A 24,000-nucleotide genomic window follows, 5' to 3' on the forward strand; every position below is an offset into this window, starting at 1 on the left:
TGATACACCCAGATTAGTATAGTTTAAAAAATATCAACTGTAGAAATAAAGAGACTGAATACAGAAAATGTAGCGCTCACTGATCCCATACAACAACACTGATATCTCAAATCTGGATTGGATCATTAAAATGTCTTCAACACAGCCCGATGTGATTACCTTGCAGATTATTGCTTCTTGGCTCTGAAAGCAGATCAAATTTCAGACTACTGTGATAATAAAAAAATAAAAAAGTTAGACATTTCAATTTCCATGGAAAAAAAAAACAGTAGCCCTATGTACTGCATGGGTATATTTTTGTACAGACTGCACTCAGTGAGCACCTTTTGGCTTTTGAGAACACAAATCTCAGTGTTTTAAATCATATGCAAGTTTAAAAGCACTTTTATCTGCTACCTAGAACCCACAGGAGCTCGGTGAGAATGATTTCTCACTCCTCTTCCCTGCCAAGTGTCCTTCACAGTTCCCTACTGCCTGGTTGGAATGCAGCCTGGATTTCAGGTCTGAACACACTTCATTACCATTCATGGACACATTTCATAAGCATACATACATACCCCACAATGTGCAGAGGAGGATTATGCAGAGGAACATTTATATCAAAGATTATTTTAAAGGGATATTCCACCCATTTAAAGGAGCCCATCATATCAGTGGACTGAGGTAACTCCGAGCTTGGTGGCCTTGTGACAAATCAGATGGATTTCTTAAAATAGGTGGATTACCCCTTCAAACTTTTCTTCTCACAAAAAGACAAACAAACTTGTTTAGAGGATACTCTCAAGTGCAGGGAATAGCTTGTGCCTAAAATACATTTTTAGGCACAAGATTTAGGATGATTCAAGGGATTTGATGCATCTCACCTAAATCCTTCCCGTCTAAACTCTTCCCACCTAAAACCTCCTAGTCTAAACCCTTCCACTTAAAACCTCCTAGTCTAAACCCTTCCACTTAAAGCCTCCCAGTATAAACCCTTCCACTTAAAGCCTCCCAGTCTAAACCCTTCCCACCCAATACCTCCCAGTCTAAACCCTTCCCACCCAATACCTCCCAGTCTAAACCCTTCCCATCCAATACCTCCCAGTCTAAACCCTTCCCACTTAAAGCTCCCAGTCTAAACGCTTCCCACCCAATACCTCCCCGTCTAAACCCTTCAACCTAAAACCTTCCCGTCTAAAACCTTCCCGCCCACATACAGCAGATTGAGATTACAAACCAGTTTTATGGAAACAACTGCTAAATACAGATTATTTGATCATTCATTGACAGCTTCCAAATCCTCTACACACAAGGAAGTTACCTTTCCAACCTAAAAAAAAATAGTTGGGTTTGAAAATGTAATTTGATTCAAAAGTATCATTTGTATGGTTAGAGACCTCAGCAACAGCTTCTATTTTTCTTTTTAATCTTGAAATAGATTTTATGAAATATTTTATGATAAAGAATCCACAATCATCACAGTATGGTTTGTTCTGTAAAAAAACTGGCAAGAACATTCCCTCTGCTAGCTGCCCAAAAGAACATTGGTTTAGTGTATAAATATACCAGGTTTACTTTAGACATCAATGATGGAATTCCCATTAAACTAGGAAGATCTTAACATAGCAAAATAATTTCCCTCTAAAAACATCTGACAAAGTCAGGGAGAAAATAAACATAGATTTTCAGAGAATACAGATTGGCAAGAAAAGAAGCCAAGAGAATAGCCCTATAGCTATAGCCCTCATTACTGTAGTGGTGTTGTATTAACATGTACTGTGCCCCTTCATGCAAGTCTTTGGGAACTCCACTGTCTTTCCTGCTGACAAAGCAGAGACCAATAACCTCAATACATTTGAATGGGACATAATTAATTTGAGGTGCACAGTGGACTCTCCATCAGTGCTCAAACACAGTATGGGATAAGTAGTTGACGGTGTTGGGGAAGCTACTATGACAGCATGGTCTCTAACAGGCTACCAATTACTTCACACTGGAGGAAGTTGAACTACAGCAAAGCTACCCTATACTAGAGAAATATAGTTTGGTTAACTAAAGTTAATTGGAAAAAGTACACCATAAAAAAAATATATAACAACTGCAATGCAATACAAAAATATATAGGCTAGGCTAACAAAGAATGAAGAGACATTCTTGCAAAACATAGCACTCAATTTGAAAGTGAAAACTAAGTGCATATAGTGTAATCTACTTCTGATTTACACAATAGGAAAAGAAAGTGCAAAAATGTACACTTGGACCATTTCCCAACATTACCATCACAATGGTCACCCGTTAGCTCAGTTGTGAGCAGAATCTCTCCAAGGAGAGGGGAGGGTTGGTGAAAGAGGTTTCACCCATGATGGGAGAGGCAGTAGTAAATTAAATAATGTAATTCCTTTCTTTTCTAGTAGCCTCCAGCCAGAATTGTAGTTCCAGTAGTTAACTCCACCTCAACATGTCAAAAAAGTACTACTAAAACCACTATGCCAATTTGAATTTAGTAAGATACTGCAAATTGTAGTGAAACTACTCCACATCATTGGTAGTTAACTTCTTGGTGTTATTCAGGGTATCCAGGATTTTTTTTTGACATTTTGGGGAAAAGTCCAATGAAGTTAGTGACGGTGAGGATTTATATCTTCTTTGAAATGTCAGGGACTGGCATTGAATAACACCCAGAAGTCAGCTACATATTCCATACGAGTCCATTCAAATGTATTGATCACTGCATTGCTAACAGGAAATATCACGAAAGACCACTTTAAGCGTTTCCAAAAAAGTTCAATCTTAATAACTTCATGAGAATATACATCTACAGTGCCCCCGTTTAAGTCAAGATTATAAGCAGGCTGTAGTCTTATCACTCCCAGTTATTCTAGTTTTACATTTCTCAGAAATGTTTATAAATAAACTTTCTAAGTTATATGGTCAAATGTGAAAAAGTTTTGTTTTCATGTCAGGCTGTAAAGCAACTAAATGTGAAAATACTGGGGGAAAAGGGGCACCATATAACATCATTATTCACAGATTGCGCATGCCAAGGATTGTATTGCAAATACATCATTGTAAGATTTAGGAACTTGTCATTGCAGCAGTCAAAACAAGGAACAGTGACAATTCCACTACAAAGCAAATATACCTTTAGTTAAACGGAGATATTATATTTTGTAACAGCATGTGGAAGATAGTAATGTCATCTCATGGAGCCTGTAAAAATGTCATTTAAAGTGTCGCTAAACCAAGGCAATTTCTCATCTGTAAAAATAAGTAATTGAATGGCGTCTCATGTCATCCATGTGCACCGAGTTCAGTGACATACCAAACAAATTGTACTACGTCCTGAATACATGCAACTGCATTAGGAATCAAACACTTGAAATTATGTAAATTAAGGCCCCAAAACCAAAATGTTGGAAATTTAAGTCAGTCTCGTTATCGGTAGTTTCCGTTACGCCGAGTGCAAGGGGATGACAAACTTGCACCCGAAGGGAGAGTGGTACTTGATTCCCACTTCCTCAAACACCTGCTGGGGAACCCCTATGTCACAGAGGTAAACCCTGCCAGCCCCCTCAGCCAGGGGGAGAGGGAGGCACAGGGAGAGGGACCACTTGGCCTCAACCGCCTGCCCTTGCCCACTCACTGGAGGATCTATGCTGAGCACCGGTGCCCGGTTCTGGTTGGCCCAGTCTGCAGCTGCTCTGTACCAAGGCTGATCCATCAGGAAGGTGTTCTCATGGCAGTCCAGGCAGTTGATGATGAGGTCCACTGGGCTGTCCGGTAGGTCTGTGGAGGGAAAGAGACGATAAGTGATTTGGGTAAAATATGAAGTTATTGCAGACTACTCAATAGTGCATCAATCATTAAACCCTCTGCAGGAACTGTTGATGTAAGAGGGGAAGTCAGACTCACCACTTGCAACAGTTCACCTCTGCATTGTCCTACGCAACAGCCCATGATGTCAAATACATTGAAAAAAAAAAACGCAATATGCAAGAACGTCTTATGAAGATGTGTACAAACAGGGAACAAAATTAACTTTTTGACTTACCAGCCATTTGGCTGGTAGATTTAAAAAACTACCAGCCAGGCAGATTTTTTACCAGCCAAAAATTTTAAATAGCTTTTTAGTATATCGCCATGTGTTATTATTACTATATAATACTCTCATATGCTATTTTCAATTAATATCATAAACAACATAAGGAATATTAGCATAATTTTGAGTGGACTGAAGGAATGAGTCAGCGTTAATAGTTTTAAATGCAAATAATTTATTGAAACATAGAAGTGGGGTCGGGGACACACACTGTTTCAACTCACCACCCCCGCATCATATTGTAGTCTAGTCTGTCTTCAAACTTCCACTCCTCTCTAAACCTTTTTATATTTGAATATCAACATTATCTGTGCATCCTCAGTAATCCTCAGTTTACTACAATATACTCCTCTCCTGAGTCCTGACTAGTGACTTCATCGTCTTTCCAAACGCACGCACACACACAGAAAGGGAGAGTGCCCCCCCCCCCCCATTTCCCTTTCCCCAGTCCACACTGTCTGCTGTTCTCTATGGCTCTGCCGCTGATCAGGATTAGCTTGTTAGATTACGCTAACATAACGTTCATTTCGGGCGATGTGGGCATAAAGGAATGGCGACGATGCAATGCATGTTAGATGCATTTGACCCGATGGTGTCATGGAACACTAAAGGATTGGGTAGTGTTTTTTTGACTTCCGGTATAGGATGTGGTAGACGTGTTTCTCCACGCTGCAACTCCCCAACTTTACAAACCTACGCTAAAAAGCCTCATTGATACTTTATTATTATTATTTTTTTACTTTCTTTCTTCGGATATTTTGCTACTAATTAATTTTTGGCTGTGACAGGCATAATGGCATCGAAATGGCCAAAGAACAAGGACACTAGGGACGCGGATCTACCATTCACAAACGACGAGCCGACGGATTTGACGAGCATTGCCATACTAATTCAGAACCTCACGCTCGAATTCAGAGTCTCCGCCGCCTCGGCCGACTCCAAACTAGATAACCTCCAGTTATCCGTGGCTGACCATGCCAAGCGTCTGACATCCTTGGAGGATGGACTTAATACATGGTCCGATAGGATGGTGAGCTTAGAGGCTAGGTGTTTGACTCTGGAGGAGAGCAACTCCAAACTGAAGAACAAGCTTATCGATGTTGAGTCGCGTGGCCGTCGGTCAAACATACGCATAATAGGGCTAGACGAGTCTATCCAAAGCGACCGACCCAATGATTTTTTTGCCGAGGTGCTGGTGGAAATTCTGGGCAAGGAAGTGCTTGCTACACCACCCGAACTTGATCGCTGCCACAGGGCGCTGACGGCCAGACCAGCCCCTGGCTCCAGGCCCCGGGCGGTGATCGCCTGCCTACACCGCTTCAGAACCAAGGAGATTATTATTCGGGAGGCTCGGAAGAGGAGAGGTTCGCTGACCTACAGGGGGAAACCTGTGCTAATCTTCGAGGACTACTGCCCCGAAGTGTTGGAACAACGCTCCCGCTACCGAGATGTTATGGGATCCCTCTACCAGCAGGGATATAAACCATCCTTATGGTACCCAGCGAGACTCTTCATCAAAGACAAAGACGGCGCAAAAAGACATCTTGCTTCACCTAAGGAAGCTACAGACTTTCTGAAGAAACAACACACATAGACTCCAGCAGAGTGAAACTTTGGGTAACACACCGAGCACCACGACTTTATAGTTATATCTCCGTGCTTTCATCCTTAGACGGCTAAAGTTGGGACATATGTCGCCGGGGAGCCTCTTCTCTCATTTAGTTTTTTTTTTTTGCTCGTTTTGTTTACAACGTTATATGGATAATTGTATCTGCTATTTGCCGTGGTACTAGCGCTATGCTCTCCGTTCCAAGTAAATTGTACATTTGTATTTACTCCGAGCTATGCTTATCGATATTATTTATATTTTGTATTGCTTTTGTGCATGGTAAATGGCTGCTTTTTTTATATAGCGCTTTTATCCAAAGCGCTTTACAATTTGTTACTTACATATTACCCATTCACACACCGATGGCAGAGGCAACCATGCAAGGTGCCAACCTGCTCATCGGGAGCAATTAGGGGTTAAGTGTCTTGCTCAAGGACACATCGACACGCTGCCCAGGAGGAGCGGGAATCGAACCGGGTACCTCCGGATTGCCAGACGACTGCTCTACCTCCTGAGCCACTGTCGCCCCTACTACTGCATGACACGGTTGATCCTACCCATGTCTACTTTGGGTAACACACTAAACATCACGACTGTCTGTCTATCTCCGTGCTTAGATGGTAACGTTGGGACATTGTGTGTCGCTCGGGAACATCGCCCCGTATTTTATTTTTATTTTTTTATATTTATAATAGTTTCCACTGCAAATCGTGCATTTTGTTTACTCTAAGCTATGCTTATCGATATGATTTCTATTTTGTATTGCTCCTGTGCGTGACGCGGATTTATCGTCTTGTTTATCATGGAGGTATATATATATATTTATGACCGCCGCGGAGTTGCTCCTGCTTACTTATTTCATGAATGGGGGTCTTGTAATTTCATTGGCCATGCTCTTTCACTATAGTTAAACGTCACGCCCAGCACCTGGCTGCGTCGGTCATAGATATCTATAATATATAGATGTCTATGGCGTCGGTGACCAGACGCGTCACTATCTGCTCATTTACATGTTGAACTCTGAACTCGCTGTGATGGCGGACGAACTTATGCACATCGCCCCCACCCGGTGCGGCAAACTAATTGCACTACCCCCAAACTGCAGGCAAAGGTTTGATTGATTGGTTGGAGGTTTTGCTGACGGTTTGCAGAGTGGGTACAATGCAGTATGGCCCAATGGTTGTTGATGGGATGCAGAACAGATAAAGATTGGTCTTGTTTACATCAGGGCCCCCCCCTTTTCTTTTTCATTTTTCTTTTTCAATCTTAATTCATAATATTTGTTACATGCAGATATATAGTGCTGTGGCAACCATACATTTATGACATACAGGAGAACACATTTGAGTGCACATGCATTCGTGCAGTGTGTGTGTGTGTGTGTGAATGCACAGTTTAAGCATGCACTTATTATTATTTCACTCATAAGCCCATTTACAACTTTGCAGCATGTATAGGAATGCATTTAATTTATATAGCTTAAAGCCCCACTGCGTTTATAAGTGCAACACGAATACAGCATTTATTCTTTCATCTAAAGTATTTTTCTTTTTTCTTTCTGTATATATATTTTTTGCGTATATGCTTGGGCTGCAGGTGTAAGCATGCACTTATTATTACTTCACCCAAAAGCCCATTTACAGCGTATGTATGTGCGGCATGTAGGAATGCATTTAATTTATTTAGCTTCATTTTCATTTTCAAATCTTAATTCATAAACGTTTGTTACATGCAGATATATAGTGCTGCGGCAACCATACATTTATGACATACAGGAGAATACATACATTTGAGGGGGAGGAAACTGTACATTGGCAGGTACCCTCTGCTCTGAGTTTTTAGAGCGAACTTTAAGAAACAATAGACTAGGGGCGGCTAGGTGGTGTAGTGGTCTAAGGCACTCGCCACCAGTGTGGAGACGCTAGGATTCGCGTGTTCGAATCCAGCTCTCCACATTGTTTTTCAGTTTGGCTGGTCGTCCGCAGTAATACACATTGGCCGTATTACGGGGAGGGAAAAACTGAAGGGTGGGGATCGAACGTTGTGAACAAGCGACTCCTACAAGTCGGTTGGTGCGCCTGCGCAGTAGAATCAGGAAGTGTCGGGGGCAGCGTGAGCCTCCCACGCGTTACTCCTCGACACTGAGAGGTCGAGCTGCGCAGGTGAAAAGATGCGACTGCTGTTACCTCAAGTACCGGAGGGGACTTGTGCTATGTATGACTTAGTCCTCACTGCAGCCGGCTTGTGGGAGGCAAGAAACAGCGTTCGTGACAGGGGAGGGTTGAATTGGATGATACGAAATTGGGATGGGAGAAAAATATAGAAAATGGGAGAAAAAGTGGATCAAAAAAAAAAAAGAAACAATAGACTAATAGTCAATGTTGCGCCCTCCCCAGTTTGCAGGATGTGCTGCCCATTTGTTATCATTCTGCTATCATGCAGTTGTAGGTGTGTGTGTATGTGCATATATGTTTATATATCTCCATCTTAACATTAACATTACTATTGATCCTGTTCTAGGACTCTTTGTTTAAACTTAATTAAACCACTACGGTTTAACAATAATGATAATAATAATTATTATTGATATTATTATTATATATTTTTTTTCTCTCTACCTTTAGAGGCATTTAATTATACTTTTTTTTTGTTACTGTTGTGAGAGCGTGGCGTGTAGCCACTGAGAAGGAAGTCTGCTTTTTACCTGGCTGTTTGCGTTTTAGTTTGCAGACGACCAGGTGGGATGCAGCTTAATCTCCGGATAGGAGAAGTTATAGTAGTGGGGGGGAGGGAATGGGGGATTGTGTTGTTTTTAGTTGTTCTTTTCAGTCGACTCGCTCCGTTTTATTTTTGTTTTCACGCTCACGCTCGGTACTCAATGGAACCTTAACAAGTGAATATGTATCTATTATAGTTTTCTACTCCAAACGAATTACATTCAACCAGACTGCATCCCTTTTAGACTATGGCTAATTTGAATATCCTGATCTGGAATACAGGGGGTCTCAATATACCACATCAACGCACAAGTGTACTAACGTGGCTAAAAAGGAAGCAAGTGGATCTGGCCTTACTAAGTGAAACTCATCTTTTATTGGCGGATAACGCAAAATTGGCAAATACATTTTATCACAACATAAGTTCTTCTTCTTTTGGCACCAAGGCCCGAGGGGTAGCCATAGTGGCGAAGAAAAATTTGAATATTAAACTGTTAGATGTGTGGTCTGATGCAAATGGTCGAATCACTATTGCTAAAATAGAATGCTCTAACCGGAAAATTGCGCTGATTTCGGCATATGCCCCTAATTTGTATGACGCTAACTTTTATGCTGTACTAACTTCAGCTATGTTGAAACTACCTGATTACTCTTTAATAGTAGGAGCTGATTTTAATGCAGTTTGGGTTTCATTGATCGATAGATCCAATCACGCAGAAAACTCTGATCAGAAGCAAGCTACCACAGCCCTACAGGCCTAGTCTAAGGACACAGGGGTAATTGATATGTGGCGTTCGCTCAACCCATCTGCGAGGGATTACTCCTTCTTCTCGTCGAGACATAAGACCTCTTCCAGAATTGATTATGTTTTTCTTCCCCACATCTCTTTGATAGCTTTGATGTTGACTTAGTGCCCATAGCACTCTCAGACCACAAAGGTATCCTCCTCAAAGGTTCACTCAGTAAAATAACATCCCGTGCCCCTAGATGGCGTTTTAACTCAACACTTGTGAAAAACGAAGAGTTTAACTTGCAATTTAAAGAGAAGCTTACTGAATTCCTACAGTTTAATGTTGGCTCTGTACAGGACCCCAGAATCCTATGGAATTCGGTTAAGGGATTTATCAGAAGAAACACTACTCTCTTTGCATCTAATCTCCGCAAGGGACGTCTCTCCAAGCTTGAGGAACTGGAAAAGCTTCAAGCCATGTTGATCTCTTCCTTGCAGCACAACTACTCTAGTCTACTGGAGCTTCAAATTAAGGTAGTGAAAAAAGAGATTAACTCCATTTTAAGACAACAATCTGAATTTCAGATGCACAGAACAAGACCGCACTACTACTTTCACGGCTCCAGGCCTAGTCACCTACTAGCTATGAAGATACGTGCCAGTGAGCAATTTGCGGATATCCCTTCCATTAAGAACCAACAGGGGGAGGTAACCACCAACCCCAAAAAGATTAATGATACATTTCGCTCTTTTTATTCCAACTTGTACAAGTCAGAGGTGGTCTTTGATCATACCAAGCTGGAGGATTTTCTTGATCAAATCAACCTACCACAAATCTCAGAAGAAAGTGCTAGGTTGCTAGCCGCACCAATCACGCTGGTTGAACTTAGAGGCGATTGCGAATATGCAACGGGGCAAGGCTCCCGGATGGGACGGCATTCCACCAGAACTCTATCTTGCATTTTGGGATGTACTCGGCCCCTTATTGCTCTCGATGATTTTACACTCAGTCAAAGAGGGCAATTTTTCTAGAGATGTCAATATGGCGCTTATATCTGTTTTACTTAAGAAGGATAAGGACCCCACCGAATGTGGCAGCTACAGACCCCTAAGTCTCCTCGGAGCCGATCTTAAGTTATATGCCAAGGTTCTAGCCACCCGTCTTCAAAAGCACATGACATCTCTAGTTCACCCTGATCAGACCGGCTTCATAAGAGGCCGCCTGGTTACTGACAACATCAGACGGTTACTGCACGTGATTAATGCCAGCAAGGATATTGCAATCCCTACAGCGGTCATGTCCTTGGACGCAATGAAGGCATTTGACAGATTGGAGTGGTCTTATTTATGGGCAGTTCTCAGAAGGATGGGGTTGGGTGAGGGCTTCATTCATATGATCAAAGTTCTATACACTGAGCCCTCTGCCATGATCTTAACAGGAAAGTTATGTTCACCACTCTTCTCTGTCTCGCGCTCTTCTAGACAGGGTTGTCCTCTTAGTCCCGGACTCTTCGCTTTATCCCTCGAACCTCTAGCTCAATACATAAGACAATCCCAAATTATATCTCCTATTTCAATTCAGGGCACACATCACCATATTAGCTTATACGCAGATGATGTACTCCTGTTTATGCAGAATCCCTCCGTCTCTCTACCTCATCTGCTCGGCGTGATAGATGAATTTGGCAGCCTGTCCGGCTTTAAGATCAACTGGCAAAAATCTGCCTTTCTTCCACTTAATGAGCCTGCGAAGGCTACCATCCTACCGGCAAATATACTTATGGTGGAGCACTTTAAATGTCTCGGGATTGAAATATTCCCCACTATTAGCCAGATGGTAAAGTATAATTACTCCAGCTTGGGTGACAGGATTACGAATGACTTTAACAGATGGTCCAAATTAAAAAATTCATTACAGGCCCGTGCGTCAATAATTAAAATGAATATTTTACCCAGAATTAACTTTATCAGCTCCATGCTTCCGTTACCTCCTCCTGCTGGTTACTGGCAGAAATTGCACTCTGCCTCATATAAATTTGTTTGGAACAATAAACGCCCGCGCTTGAAGAGATCAATTGCCCAAAGGAGTAAACTCGATGGGGGCTTAGCATTTCCAGACTTTAAATATTATTTTCAAGCTTTCTCTCTGAGACCTTTGATCACTTGGTTTGACGCTCAAGCAGCTGTATCTTGGCGACCATTGGAGGAGAAGTTGGTGTCCCCATATAGACTTCAGGATATTGTGTATACCAACATATCAATTAAACAATGTCAGTTACGATTTGGCCCTCTTATCACACATGTGATCCAGACTTGGCGTGACACTCAGAAAGGGGGTAAAAAACGCCAACAATGGCACACGCATTCCCCTCTATTTAATAACAATCTTCTCCTTATTGGACAACAACCTATTAGATACCCTAGATGGGAAAAGAAAGGCATACACACATTGGGGGATATCTTCGACAACTCTGGTCTCTGCTCTTTTCAGGATATATCCAATGGATATGATCTCCCCGGAACCTCCTTTTTCTTTTATTTACAAATAAGAGCAGATCTGAAGGCTCATGGAGTGCCATGGGACGCTCCACTAGTGCATCACCGCTTTCACAAATTATTTTATGACAAAGAGACATCGAGAGGCTTCGTTTCTGACTTTTATCGCCATTTACTCATGTCCTCGTATAAAGACCTTCCTCTGGATACGATTTGGAGAAAGGATGTCCCGGAGTTGGATGTAGATTTTGATTGGGATGCAGTCTGGGAAAATGTTCAGTTATCCTCACACAACCCAGATCACCAACAGATTCACCTAAATTTTATTCACAGGACTTATTTAACCCCTAGACGATTGAATTCAATGGGTCTCAGACCGGACTCTTTATGTACCTTGTGTCCAAACGGCGCCACAGGTACATTTATGCATATGTACTGGGAGTGCCCCCCGGTATTCACTGACATCTTCAACCTGTCCTTGGAACAGGCTGTCATCCCCACCTGTCTGAAGAAGTCCACCATCATCCCTGTACCCAAAAAATCTACGCCCGCTTGCCTCAACGACTACCGCCCTGTAGCCCTCACCTCCATAGCCATGAAGTGCTTTGAGAAGCTAGTGAAGGGCTACATCTGTTCCTCCCTCCCCATCAACCTGGACCCTCTGCAATTTGCATATCGCCCCAACAGGTCCACGGAGGACGCCATAGCCCATGTGCTGCACACAGCAGCATCACACCTGGACAAGAGGCAGGGGAACTATGTGAGAATGCTGTTCATCGAGTACAGCTCAGCATTCAATACCATAGTCCCCTCCAAACTCATAGCCAAGCTCAGGGACCTGGGCTTGAACTATGACCTCTGCCAGTGGGTCTTGGACTTCCTGACGGGCAGACCCCAGGTGGTAAGAGCAGGCAACTGCACCTCCTCATCCATCACGCTCAACATAGGGGCCCCCCAGGGCTGTGTTCTGAGCCCCCTCCTCTACTACCTGTACACACATGACTGCGTAGCACAGCGGAACAACAACACCATCATCAAATTTGCTGATGACACAGTAGTGGTGGGCCTGATCTCTGCCAACGACGAAAGGGCCTACCTGGAAGAGGTAGAGAACCTGTCACAGTGGTGTCAGGAGAACTGCCTCTCCCTGAACGTCAGCAAAACAAAAGAGATGATTGTGGACTTCAGGAGGTCGGGGGTCAAGGACTACAGCCCCCTCAGCATCGACGGGGCACCGGTTGAGAGAGTGAACAGTTTCAAGTACCTCGGAGCCCACATATCCGAGGACTTGACATGGACCACACACATTGACAGTGTTGTGAAGAAGGCACGACAACGCCTCTACTTCCTCAGGCGCCTAAGGAAGTTCCAAGTCAGTCAGAAGATCCTTAGAAACTTCTACTCATGTACAATAGAGAGCATCCTGACCGGCAACATCACCTCCTGGTTTGGGAATAGCACTGCACAAGACCGTAGCAGACTACAAAGAGTGACACGTTCAGCCGAACGCACAATTGGAGGGGGGCTTCCCACCCTCCAGAACATTTACAACAAGCGGTGCAAGGGGAAGGCTAAGAGAATTATTAAGGACTCGAGCCACCCGAACAACTGCCTCTTTGAACTGCTGCGGTCAGGCAAGCGATACCGGAGTCTTAAGGCGAGCACAGAAAGACTCAGAAGAAGCTTCTATCCCCAGGCCATCAGGCTGCTAAACGAACAATAATCGCTAAACGAACAATAATCACTATGCAACAACCATCTAATGCACACAGCACACACACCCACACGCACACACTCACTCAAACAAACAACACACTGCAGCACCCACTCTCCACACTTTAGATCACACAAACACACTTACACTTTATATTTTTTTTTTTTGATCCACTTTTTCTCCCATTTTCTATATTTTTCTCCCATCCAAATTTCGTATCATCCAATTCAACCCTCCCCTGTCACGAACGCTGTTTCTTGCCTCCCACAAGCCGGCTGCAATGTGGACTAAGTCATACATAGCACAAGTCCCCTCCGGTACTTGAGGTAACAGCAGTCGCATCTTTTCACCTGCGCAGCTCGACCTCTCAGTGTCGAGGAGTAACGCGTGGGAGGCTCACGCTGCCCCCGACACTTCCTGATTCTACTGCGCAGGCGCACCAACCGACTTGTAGGAGTCGCTTGTTCACAACGTTCGATCCCCACCCTTCAGTTTTTCCCTCCCCGTAATACGGCCAATGTGTATTACTGCGGACGACCAGCCAAACTGAAAAACAATGTGGAGAGCTGGATTCGAACACGCGAATCCTAGCGTCTCCACACTGGTGGCGAGTGCCTTAGACCACTACACCACCTAGCCGCCCACTTACACTTTATATTTATTGATAAAGGATTTGCACTACAACTCGTACACCTACTGTGAATTGTACCTAAATTGCACCTCGTCCCATTTCTCCATTTCTGCCTTGCACTATATAGTATTGTATATTAGTACACTGCACAGTATTGTATATTGTATGGTAACTACGTCTATTCTGCATCGAACATTGTACATATGTCTAAACTGAACACTGTGACCTCATTTTTTTACTTCTAATTTTACTATGTTATTTTATTTCATACTTATCTTGTCTTGCACAGTCTCTGGAGCGCAACAGTAAGAAGCATTTTGTATAAAAGTATTCTGTACTTCTGTATGACAACTATTAAAGAAACTTGAAACTGTTGTGAGTTTCTGGGAAAATGTTACATATCAGCTCTCGGACATTTTCTCTTGGCTGCCGGAAAACGCCTAAACACGTCATTCCCGGCCATGCTCAAGTTGCCGAAGACGCTTTACAGCGTCTTTAATATCAATATTTCAAAAATCTGGGATCGGATTCATATTTCCCCTCCGCTGGCCTGAGATCCACCAGGAGGACCCACTGAGCTCTCTGGCGGTTCAGGAGCGCCATCTGGTGGCCGATCGGCGCAATCGCTTAACAGGAAGTGCTATGGAGATTGTGCTGGTCGGCCGTATTACTTCCGGGCACTAGCTATAGGTTCCGGGACTCGATCTCGACACACTACATAGCGATCGATTGCTAATAATTCGATAAACAACATGATTTGGACGTATATACCATTATACAAGCTGGAGATGGACCGGGTAAATCGACATCCCATAATGGTAAAATTTCTACTCTACGATGATCGCCCAACGGCGCGCGGAGACTGGGGTGAGTTTTAGCGTGTAAAGTTACCGTCTTCGATACTAACTGCTATTATCAACATTTGACCCACATTAGATGATTGGTATAACGCTGCCCACGGAATTATAAACGCCCCCTAGCCCATCCGGTCAACATCAGATGACGTGTAGTAACTTCTAGAAGTAAGTCTAGTTGGAATTTTTTATATCGCGCTGATTGCCATAAAACTGTATTGCATCATCAATATAATGTATTTGGGGCTATAGATCACGTTCTGGAGAAAGCTGCAGAAAGAGATGAAAACATACTTATACATTAGACCATACTTTACTATGAATATGTGAATGAAAAAGTTTAACGTTGCTACACAATGAACAATACATATAGGACTTTGAATGGGCCCTAATAATGGCAATGTAGCAATAGAATTTAAAAAGTTATAGCCCTGCAAAGAAGGGGACTTTCTCTATAGACAAATAGAGCCGGCAACCTACGGTTGATAATGAATTTAACCCATGGCAGCCAAAGTGTTAACCATACCTGTATCTCCCTCTGTATTGTTATTGAATGATCTCTCTCAATTACCGACCTCTATACAGGTGAATAGACTCATTTTGGCCGGCCTCACAGCCGCAAAAAAATTGATTGCCTCATGTTGGTTTCACCCAGACAAACTCTGCCCGAAGGTATGGTTTCTCACCTACCTTGATGTGATCTATTTGGAGATATCCACAGCACGGGTTGTAGGGGTTAAGGAATCTAATATCGCAATTTGGTTGGCTGCAGTGGCAAAGTTAAAAGAACGCATATAAATGGGAATTTGTTTTGTTTTGATAGTTTTTTTTCTTTTTTTTCTCTTTTTCTTTTACTGAAACAAACAATGAAGAAGAAGTAGCTGCTTTCTCTGTGCCTTTTTGACGGATGAAGAAAGCAAGGAAATGTACTTATCTCCCTCTTTTTATATTGACAGTATGGCTGTGGTGTTAAAAAAAATATTACAATGTCATGTTTACCAAAGGACTTCTGTGCACAGCTTGCCAAGTTCAACCAGAGATGTGTTTTTTTTTTGTTTTGTTTTTTTTTAGTCGTGTGACTGTCGTTGAGCGATGCAACTTTGTGACTATTTTAAAAGACGACACAAGCCTTTTCACGAGCCTTTACCAATGTCTTCGGGCGGCACTTCAAGCTATCACAGTGGAATGTATCAATCAAAACGACGGGGTAAAAGAGTATTAAAACATGCCAGCGGTTCGGTCCCGCGTAGTTTAGGAACAGCTGAACGCAACTCGGGAGCATGTCCTGATTGAATGTGTATATTATGAATGTGTTTTGTGAAGACTGTAGAGCTGTAGAGCGTGATTGCATGTTATTTCCTTTGTGTACAATCCATGTGCTACATTCTTTGTACCATTTTTAAGTTATTGACGGACTCCTCGTCTGAGTCGCTTCACCTATGACATCCTTGAGGATGTGAAAATGTGCCTTAATGACGTTAGAAAATAATGTAATGTAGTGTGACTCATGTTGAGGTCCTTGGGTGAGCGGGGGGGGGTGGGGGGAGAGAACGAGCGAGTGTCCATGTAGGATGATCACTGTACAGTCTGTATCAGTTATTGTCTTGTCATGTGGTGTTAAGTTATTGTCTTGGGAAGTCTTTTTATGTATTATTATTGTATTGTTTGTGATATGTTTTGTTTCATGTTGAAAAAAAATTAAAAAAAAATATTCGATAAAAAAAAAAAAAAATGCATTTGACCCGTTGTGAGAAGAAGAAAAAACCACAGACTTATTTCGGCTCGCAAAATAGGCGCACTGCTGTGTAGCTCTGCTCTCAGGGAACAAACTTAACTTTTTAACTTACCAGCCATTTGGCTGGTAGATTTTAAAAACTACCAGCCAGGCAGATTTTTTACCAGCCATTGGCGGTTGGCTGGTACTTATTTTGTTCCCTGTGTACAAAGTTGTGGTTTGCTACCACTTGTTCTAGGGCAGCGGTTCCCAAACTTTTTTGGCCGTGCACCACCTGTCACCTCCCGACCTAGCTAGCGCACCACCCAATGGGTTTCTGTTAGAAAAAATGGTTGCTGGTCTCCTTGCACAGATTTAATTTTTTATTTTATCTCTTCCCACAGCGACTATGGATAGGTAATTTCTTTATTTAATTAAAATGTTCACGACAATACTCTGCCAGCATGTTTAATATCCATAATACTAAAGGTTTGACTAAGATTTGTATGAAATTGTATTGTAAAAAAAAAAAATTATAATCTTCACCATTAGCCTTTTCATGTCACGCACCACCTAGAGGGCGCTCGCGCACCACAAGGGGTGCGCGCACCACAGTTTGGGAACCACTGTTCTAGGGTATTGTGTCAATACATTGCTACTCTTCTGGGGTGACCTGGGATATTTTTGCCACCGTTTCAAACCTCTGTCTTAAAGAGTAACTTACCACTGTCCTGGGATGTCGGGCATGTCATGATGTGTTCTGCAAATAGTCCCGAAGTGCTCAACTTCAGTTGAGGTGTGTCCCGTCAATGAAATGCCACTTTCCTGGGAGACTTTTTCTGTCTAAATCCTGGTGTGTCCCGACACTGTACTGGGACTCTCTAAATCCTGGTGTGTCCCGACACTGTACTGGGACTGTCTAAATCCTGGTGTGTCCCGACACTGTACTGGGACTGTCTAAATCCTGGTGTGTCCCGACACTGTACTGGGACTGTCTAAATCCTGGTGTGTCCCGACACTGTACTGGGACTCTCTAAATCCTGGTGTGTCCCGACACTGTACTGGGACTCTCTAAATCCTGGTGTGTCCCGACACTGTACTGGGACTGTCTAAATCCTGGTGTGTCCCGACACTGTACTGGGACTCTCTAAATCCTGGTGTGTCCCGACACTGTACTGGGACTGTCTAAATCCTGGTGTGTCCCGACACTGTACTGGGACTGTCTAAATCCTGGTGTGTCCCGACACTGTACTGGGACTGTCTAAATCCTGGTGTGTCCAGACACTGTACTGACACGTGGTACCACTGTCCTCATCTCCTTTGACTAATTTCCTTATCCAGCGTAATTGAGTTACAATATCATATAGGCATACCTTTGATACTCGACACCTGTTTGCCCTCAGTCTTGCAGAAGAGCGAGAGCTCACTGGTGACCGAGTCGAGCATCTTGACAAAGTTTGGCAGGAACAGGATCACCTCCACTTCGTGATTGGCCAGGTGACGACCACAGCTGATCCCCTGAGCCCCCTGGACATGAGGACCACACAGCAGGGCCACAGTGGGACGCTGGTGTACATTCTTAGGGGTCAATCTGCAAGGAACCAGAGGCCATATACATAATGCAGAAGAAAAAAAACATTCGCTTTGGCTATTTTAAGTCTTTAATACTTATTACACATGTCTTTAATACATATTGTACTACAACTCTGTACATACATCTGATTAGCACTACACTCAGTAGTACCAATTTGTATATTTTGTACCCAATCACCTGTACATTACCGTTGTATTTTACTGCTACATTTGCACTCTGGTTGGATGCCAAACTTTTTTGTTGTACTGTACTTGTGCTGTATGATGACAATACATTTAAATCTAATCTTAATGGATTTGTACTGCAGACTATCATCTACAGAATTGTACCGTGTGTGTGTGTGCGTGTCTGTCATACTGCGATTGTTTCATGGCTTAGCACCACTGTCATAAAGACTATATCGTGTAATGTATATTCTCCGTATTTGACACATCAAGTGGTTCTGGCTATATGCTTACCTGTTGGGCCCACCCAGCAACGTCAGTGCCATCTGACTGGCACACACACCGGTCATCTCCAGCCTCCGCTCCAGTGAGAGACCATGCCTCTCCGCAGCAGACAACAGGTGTTTGTGCAGCTCATAGGATATACTGGGTACGACGAGCCCCGAGTCTGCATTGAGGGAGAAACAGGAATATAATACAATACTTCCCATTAGCTTTGACTTACTTAGCCATTAGTAAGTCCACAGTCTCATTCGTTTCATAATCACAGCGGCAGAGCACTAACACTTACCAGTGCAGTACTCTTTGGTCCCAGTCTGTGGGACAGCGATCTGTCTGTAAACAATTGGTTTGGCGTCCAGGATGTTTTCGTCATGACGGTAACACGAGGTCTGCTCCTGTGGTGTGCCGCGTGACCTTGCGCCGTTGCCACGACGCTCCGACGTGTCGATCTCCGAGAACACCGCCGCCTTGTCAAACAAAGCCAGGTTCCCCTCAAAGTCAAAGTCTGTGTCCAAGCCGTCGTCCACACTGTCCCCAAAACATTCATCGTCTCGTGGCTTCACCTGCCCACCGCCGTTCTTCACACCGTTCTTCTTGGGGGTGGCCTGGTTCGCCCCTCGACTACTTGACGACCCTACGGTGGCAACAAAAGGTAGTTAACACTTTCAGTGCCCAGCAGGGGGCGCACATTTAGTGCTTGAATGCCCACCATCCACTTCAATGTTAGCATTAATATCGCCTAATCTATGTTTTAAATTATGGCTATGTGTCTAATCTGCCCGTCGCTTATCAATGACTAATTTTCCAGTCAACATTGTCGAAGCGGATTGTTTTTTTATCGGTTCATTTCCGTTTTATAGCATTTTGAAAAGCCCTCATTTTCAAGAGGGAAAAAAAGAATCTGTGATAAACGCCCTGTACTGTAATATTCTAGAACGTTGTCATTTTTCAGCCTATTTATGAATAGTTTTCAAATAAACGCTAGATTATAGATAGTATATGTGTACGTATGCACGCTGGTGCCGCGAGCTGAAAATCGATTCTCTTAGTTCCTGATCGCTCGCACAAGTCAAACAGCCATATCACATATAGGGGAAAAGCTTATATCTCTGTGAAAACAGGTCTGATTATCCTAAGACTGGTCAAATAGATTTCTTACCTGAGATCAGATGGTATCCAAATGGATTATTCCAATTCCTGATCGCCATTCCAAAAATCTATCCTTTTATTGATCCAACGCGTATACTGTAAAACACATATTACACGCTGTGCTGAGGGTCCACAATGAATCTGATCGGCTCCGGTTACATGCGTGAGAAGTAAAATGTGGATTCCGGAGTTTTTTTTCCCTCATCCATTTTCATTGAGTCCAATCCAAAAGGGTGCATTACCATCTGGGAGACGATAGGGGGCGCTTTTTTCACATCTGAGCGCCTGGTGGAGCTGGTTTACCAACGGTAGACTCGGTTGATGAAATATGAATTCAGATCGCTAATAAAAAAAAAAAAAAAAAAATCACAAGAATTCTCATGATGGGCATTCAGGGGGCGGGCTGATAACCAGAGATATCTTGTGATGGGCATTCAAAGTGTTAATGATCAGTGGTGGAAAGTAACTAAAGTATTTTTACTCAAGTACTCAGGCAAGCACTACCAGTCTCATGGCCAGCACAAATACTCAAAGGAGCTTCAATCGCCAGCCATCAGGCTGCTCAATGTGGACTCAATGTGGCATTAATTCATCCATCCCAACATTCATTCCACACAACATCCACACTCACTCTAAACACCTTTTAAACATTACACCGTATTTTATCCATTTATTCTTACACATTTGCACTAACTCTTCTACCTTATTTAGCATTTTGTACATTTTGTATAGCGTTTGGTCTTCTACGGTTTTTATGAAGCACAATCTCAGGAGGGTTATACAGAACCAAGCATTTCAATATAATGTACATGTACCTTATGTGACAAATAAAATTACTTGAACTTAAGTACAATTTCGAGCTACTTGTACTCCACTACATTTCAAAGGAAATATTGTACTTTGTACTCCATTTATCTGAACCAATCAGTTACTAGTTACTTTGAAGAAACATATTTTGCATAGAAAACAAACACAAAATGTATGAGGATTATATATATATACTTTCACATCTAATACCAGTCAACTTCAAGAGGACGTAATCAGAGCAGCATAACTGGACCACATACCACTTTAATAACCTTTAGAGGTCAATGGATTGAATGCTCCCCAGGCACTGGAATACAAAACAGCATGTAGAATGCACACTTTTACTTTAGATACATTCAATTGAAAATACTTGTCTACTTTTACTTAAGTAGAATTTGAGGACTTTTACTAATGTATTTCTTATCAAATGTATCTGGGTATTTCTACCTTTACTTAAGTAAAGGAATGGTGTACTTCTTCCACCACTGTTAAATGGGTGGTTTAGTTTGGTCGAAAATAGGTCCTACATGAAACAGCTCGTAATAAGGTCTGTGGATCATGTTGAGTAACCGGGTCACTCATGACTTCTGGAAAGAGACATTTTCTAATGTATTTTTGGAGCTTTGAGTGCCATAAGCAGAGTGCCATTCAGCTCCATTGTATTAGAGTGATTGTTGATATCTCTGTGGCAAATATCTCAAACTAGGCAAAACGATCTGGATGGATAGATAGCAATCCAGGTAAGGGGGGGGGGGGTCTTTTATTTTGGGTGAACTGCCCCTTAAAGTTAACATCACCAAAATGATTGTCAGGTACAAATGGATCATCTACACCAGGGCTATTCAACTGGCGGCCCGCGGGCCGGATTCTGACCGGCCCGCCAAAGATTACATGATAATAAAAAAAAAATTTAAAAATATATATATATATATATATATATTTTTTTTTTACTTTTTTTTTTCTTCGTGTCAACGTTAACACGCACAATTGAGCCAAACGTCACTCAATTAATGACATATTTCATTGATAAATTGAGGGAAAACTTTGCAAGTCGATTTGATGAATTTGACATGTCCAGAGAATTGATGCATTTTGTGAGCAACCCATTTGCCAATGTAGCTGCTATTTCCACAAAAGGACAAGAGTTCCTTGCATCACTTCACATTGATGAAGGTCTCCTGCAACTTGAAATAATTGACATGCAAGCATCATCTGCTCTGAAGCAGGCACTTGAGAATGAATCCACCACAACATTTTGGATAAAGTGTATTCATGTCAAGACATTCCCCAAAATAAAAACGCTGGCAATATCTGTGCTAACAATGTTTGGCTCAACATACACCTGTGAATCCAGTTTCTCTCACATGAATGCCATTAAAACAAGCAACGTGCCTCCTTGACAAATGAGCATTTGCATCACTGTTTGCGGGTAGCCCTCACTTCCTATGAACCCTCTTTCTCGGCCATTGCCCAGTCAAAGAAGTGCAATCGCTCTCATTAGATGTGTGTATGTAGGCTAGGCCTGTCTGCCCCCCACCCCCCTGATGTTTGAGAGTTAAGAGTGGACAATAAGTGCTAATAAGATGCTGTGATTTGCTGTTGTTGCACAGACATGAAGCACTTTTTCATAAGCTCAGCTGCACTATAAATGTGTTTTTTTGTTCAAGTGTCAATGTTAGAATGTTCAGATGCACATCATGCACTTGTTTGTTTTTTATTTTATTTTTATATTGAAATGTTGAGGAGGAGATGTTGCAGTTGTTGCACAGTCATAAATGAAGCACTTTTTGCAGGAGATGTTGCAGATGTGGCACATAAATGAAGCACTGTTTTTGAAAAGTATACTACTTTTGCAATGTAGTTAAATAAAAGTTGTGAAAATGTGGTTGCGTGTTGTGTCAAGTGTACATATATTCATAGCACGGGGAGGCGCCGTGGCAGTCCGGCCCCTGGCCCCTTGGGTTTCTGACAATGTGGCCCCATGAACAATTTAGTTGAATAGCCCTGATCTACACACTCTACTGTACTGATACTTACAGGAGTTATGTCTTCGACGGAATGCCTTGGGTTGACCAGGTATGTCCTGGTGGCGGTCGCCATAGCTTTTGGAATACTGGTCCTGAGACCTGGGGGGGTCACCCCTCAGGGGGACAGTGACTGGAGGAGCGCCGTTTACCTTCATGGACACAGGCGTGCCATTCCCACCACAGTCATTATTACGAATGTCCAAAATCTTTAGTTCCTTGATGTCCATGGCACTGCATGAATGAATGAATACTTTATTTAACAGATTGCAGAATGGGTACAATACAGTACGGCTCAATACACACAATTGTTAAGGGGATGCAGACCAGAGAAAGACGTTTGTCTTGTTTACATCAGGGTCCCCCATTTTCAATTCATAGTGAATCACCAGATAATGATGCAGATAATGAGACAATTGATTTTCAATATAGTAGTTCCAATAAAATAAAAAAATAAGAAAATACTACAAATTAATTGGAAGCCAATTCTTTTGACACTGCACACAGTGAGTTACCTGAAAGTGACTTCTGGAACAGGGCACTTGACACCATTGTTGAAGGGCTGTCTGAGGGAGATGGTCTGGCTGGACTGGTCCACAGAGGACACCTCTCCTTGATACACTCCCAGTGTTGGACCACAGTTGATTGATACCAAACTACCCAACCAATCGGCAGCCATTCTGAATGATGAATGAAAACTTTATTTAACAGATTGCAGAATGGGTACAATACAGTACGGCTCAATACACACAATTGTTAAGGGAATGCAGACCAGAGAAAGACTTTCGTCTCGTTTACATCAGGGTCCCCCATTTTCAATTCATAGTGAATGAATTCTGTAACGTTATACGGAACATTAAAAGAGAAATGTCAGAGAGGGATGGTGCTATTTTGCTAGGCTATTGTTGTTGTAAAGTTAGTTAGTTAGGCCTACTAACGTTATAGTTTTGTTAAAAACTTACTGGCGTTAACCGCTAGGTAGCGTCAGCTATAGTTATTATTATGGCCTACTAACTTTAGCGGTAGCTGCCTTGTTGTTATGCTCAGTCTAGTTTTGTAATAAATATGTAAATAACTCACTATCATACCTGTTATACTATGTAGACACGAAGCAGCGACACAAATGATGAATACGTCGACAATATCAACGCTAACGGGGAATATTTGCGCCCTTGAATGGCTAGCTCGATGCTACTGCTGCTGCGGCGCTGACGTCTTTGTTTCTCCCCCTCCTTCCAGCTTCAAGATAAAGGTCCAGGCGTATTTAAAAAATAAGAGCTCAGACCATGTGCGTTATATATATAGCCTCCTGCAAGGAAACTATAAAAGAAGGAAGGGTCATTACATCTCAGAGTCATAATAGCGGCGTTTCAATGCTATTGCTTGTGGAATATGCATGGAGGAGAATCACACACACAACATATTACATTTGATGAA

The 24,000-nt window shown here is 42.6% G+C and overlaps 1 protein-coding gene across 1 annotated transcript; it reads right to left on the reverse strand.

Annotated features, from left to right (window-relative positions):
- Nucleotides 1-1,382: 1,382 nt before the first annotated feature.
- On the reverse strand, nt 1,383-23,789 carry edc3 (enhancer of mRNA decapping 3 homolog). Its single transcript, XM_084334355.1, has 7 exons — nt 23,652-23,789; nt 23,079-23,243; nt 22,577-22,797; nt 18,873-19,217; nt 18,596-18,749; nt 17,917-18,134; nt 1,383-3,765 (listed from the first exon to the last, which is right to left on the reverse strand). Exons 2-7 carry the CDS (start codon nt 23,240-23,242, stop codon nt 3,431-3,433), a joined length of 1,437 nt encoding a protein of 478 aa, XP_084190481.1. The 5' UTR covers nt 23,243; nt 23,652-23,789; the 3' UTR covers nt 1,383-3,430.
- Between the last annotated feature and the right edge of the window lie 211 nt (nt 23,790-24,000).

Source organism: Notolepis coatsorum, assembly GCF_963971535.1.
Source record: "Notolepis coatsorum genome assembly, chromosome: 18".
NCBI lineage: Eukaryota > Metazoa > Chordata > Actinopteri > Aulopiformes > Paralepididae > Notolepis > Notolepis coatsorum.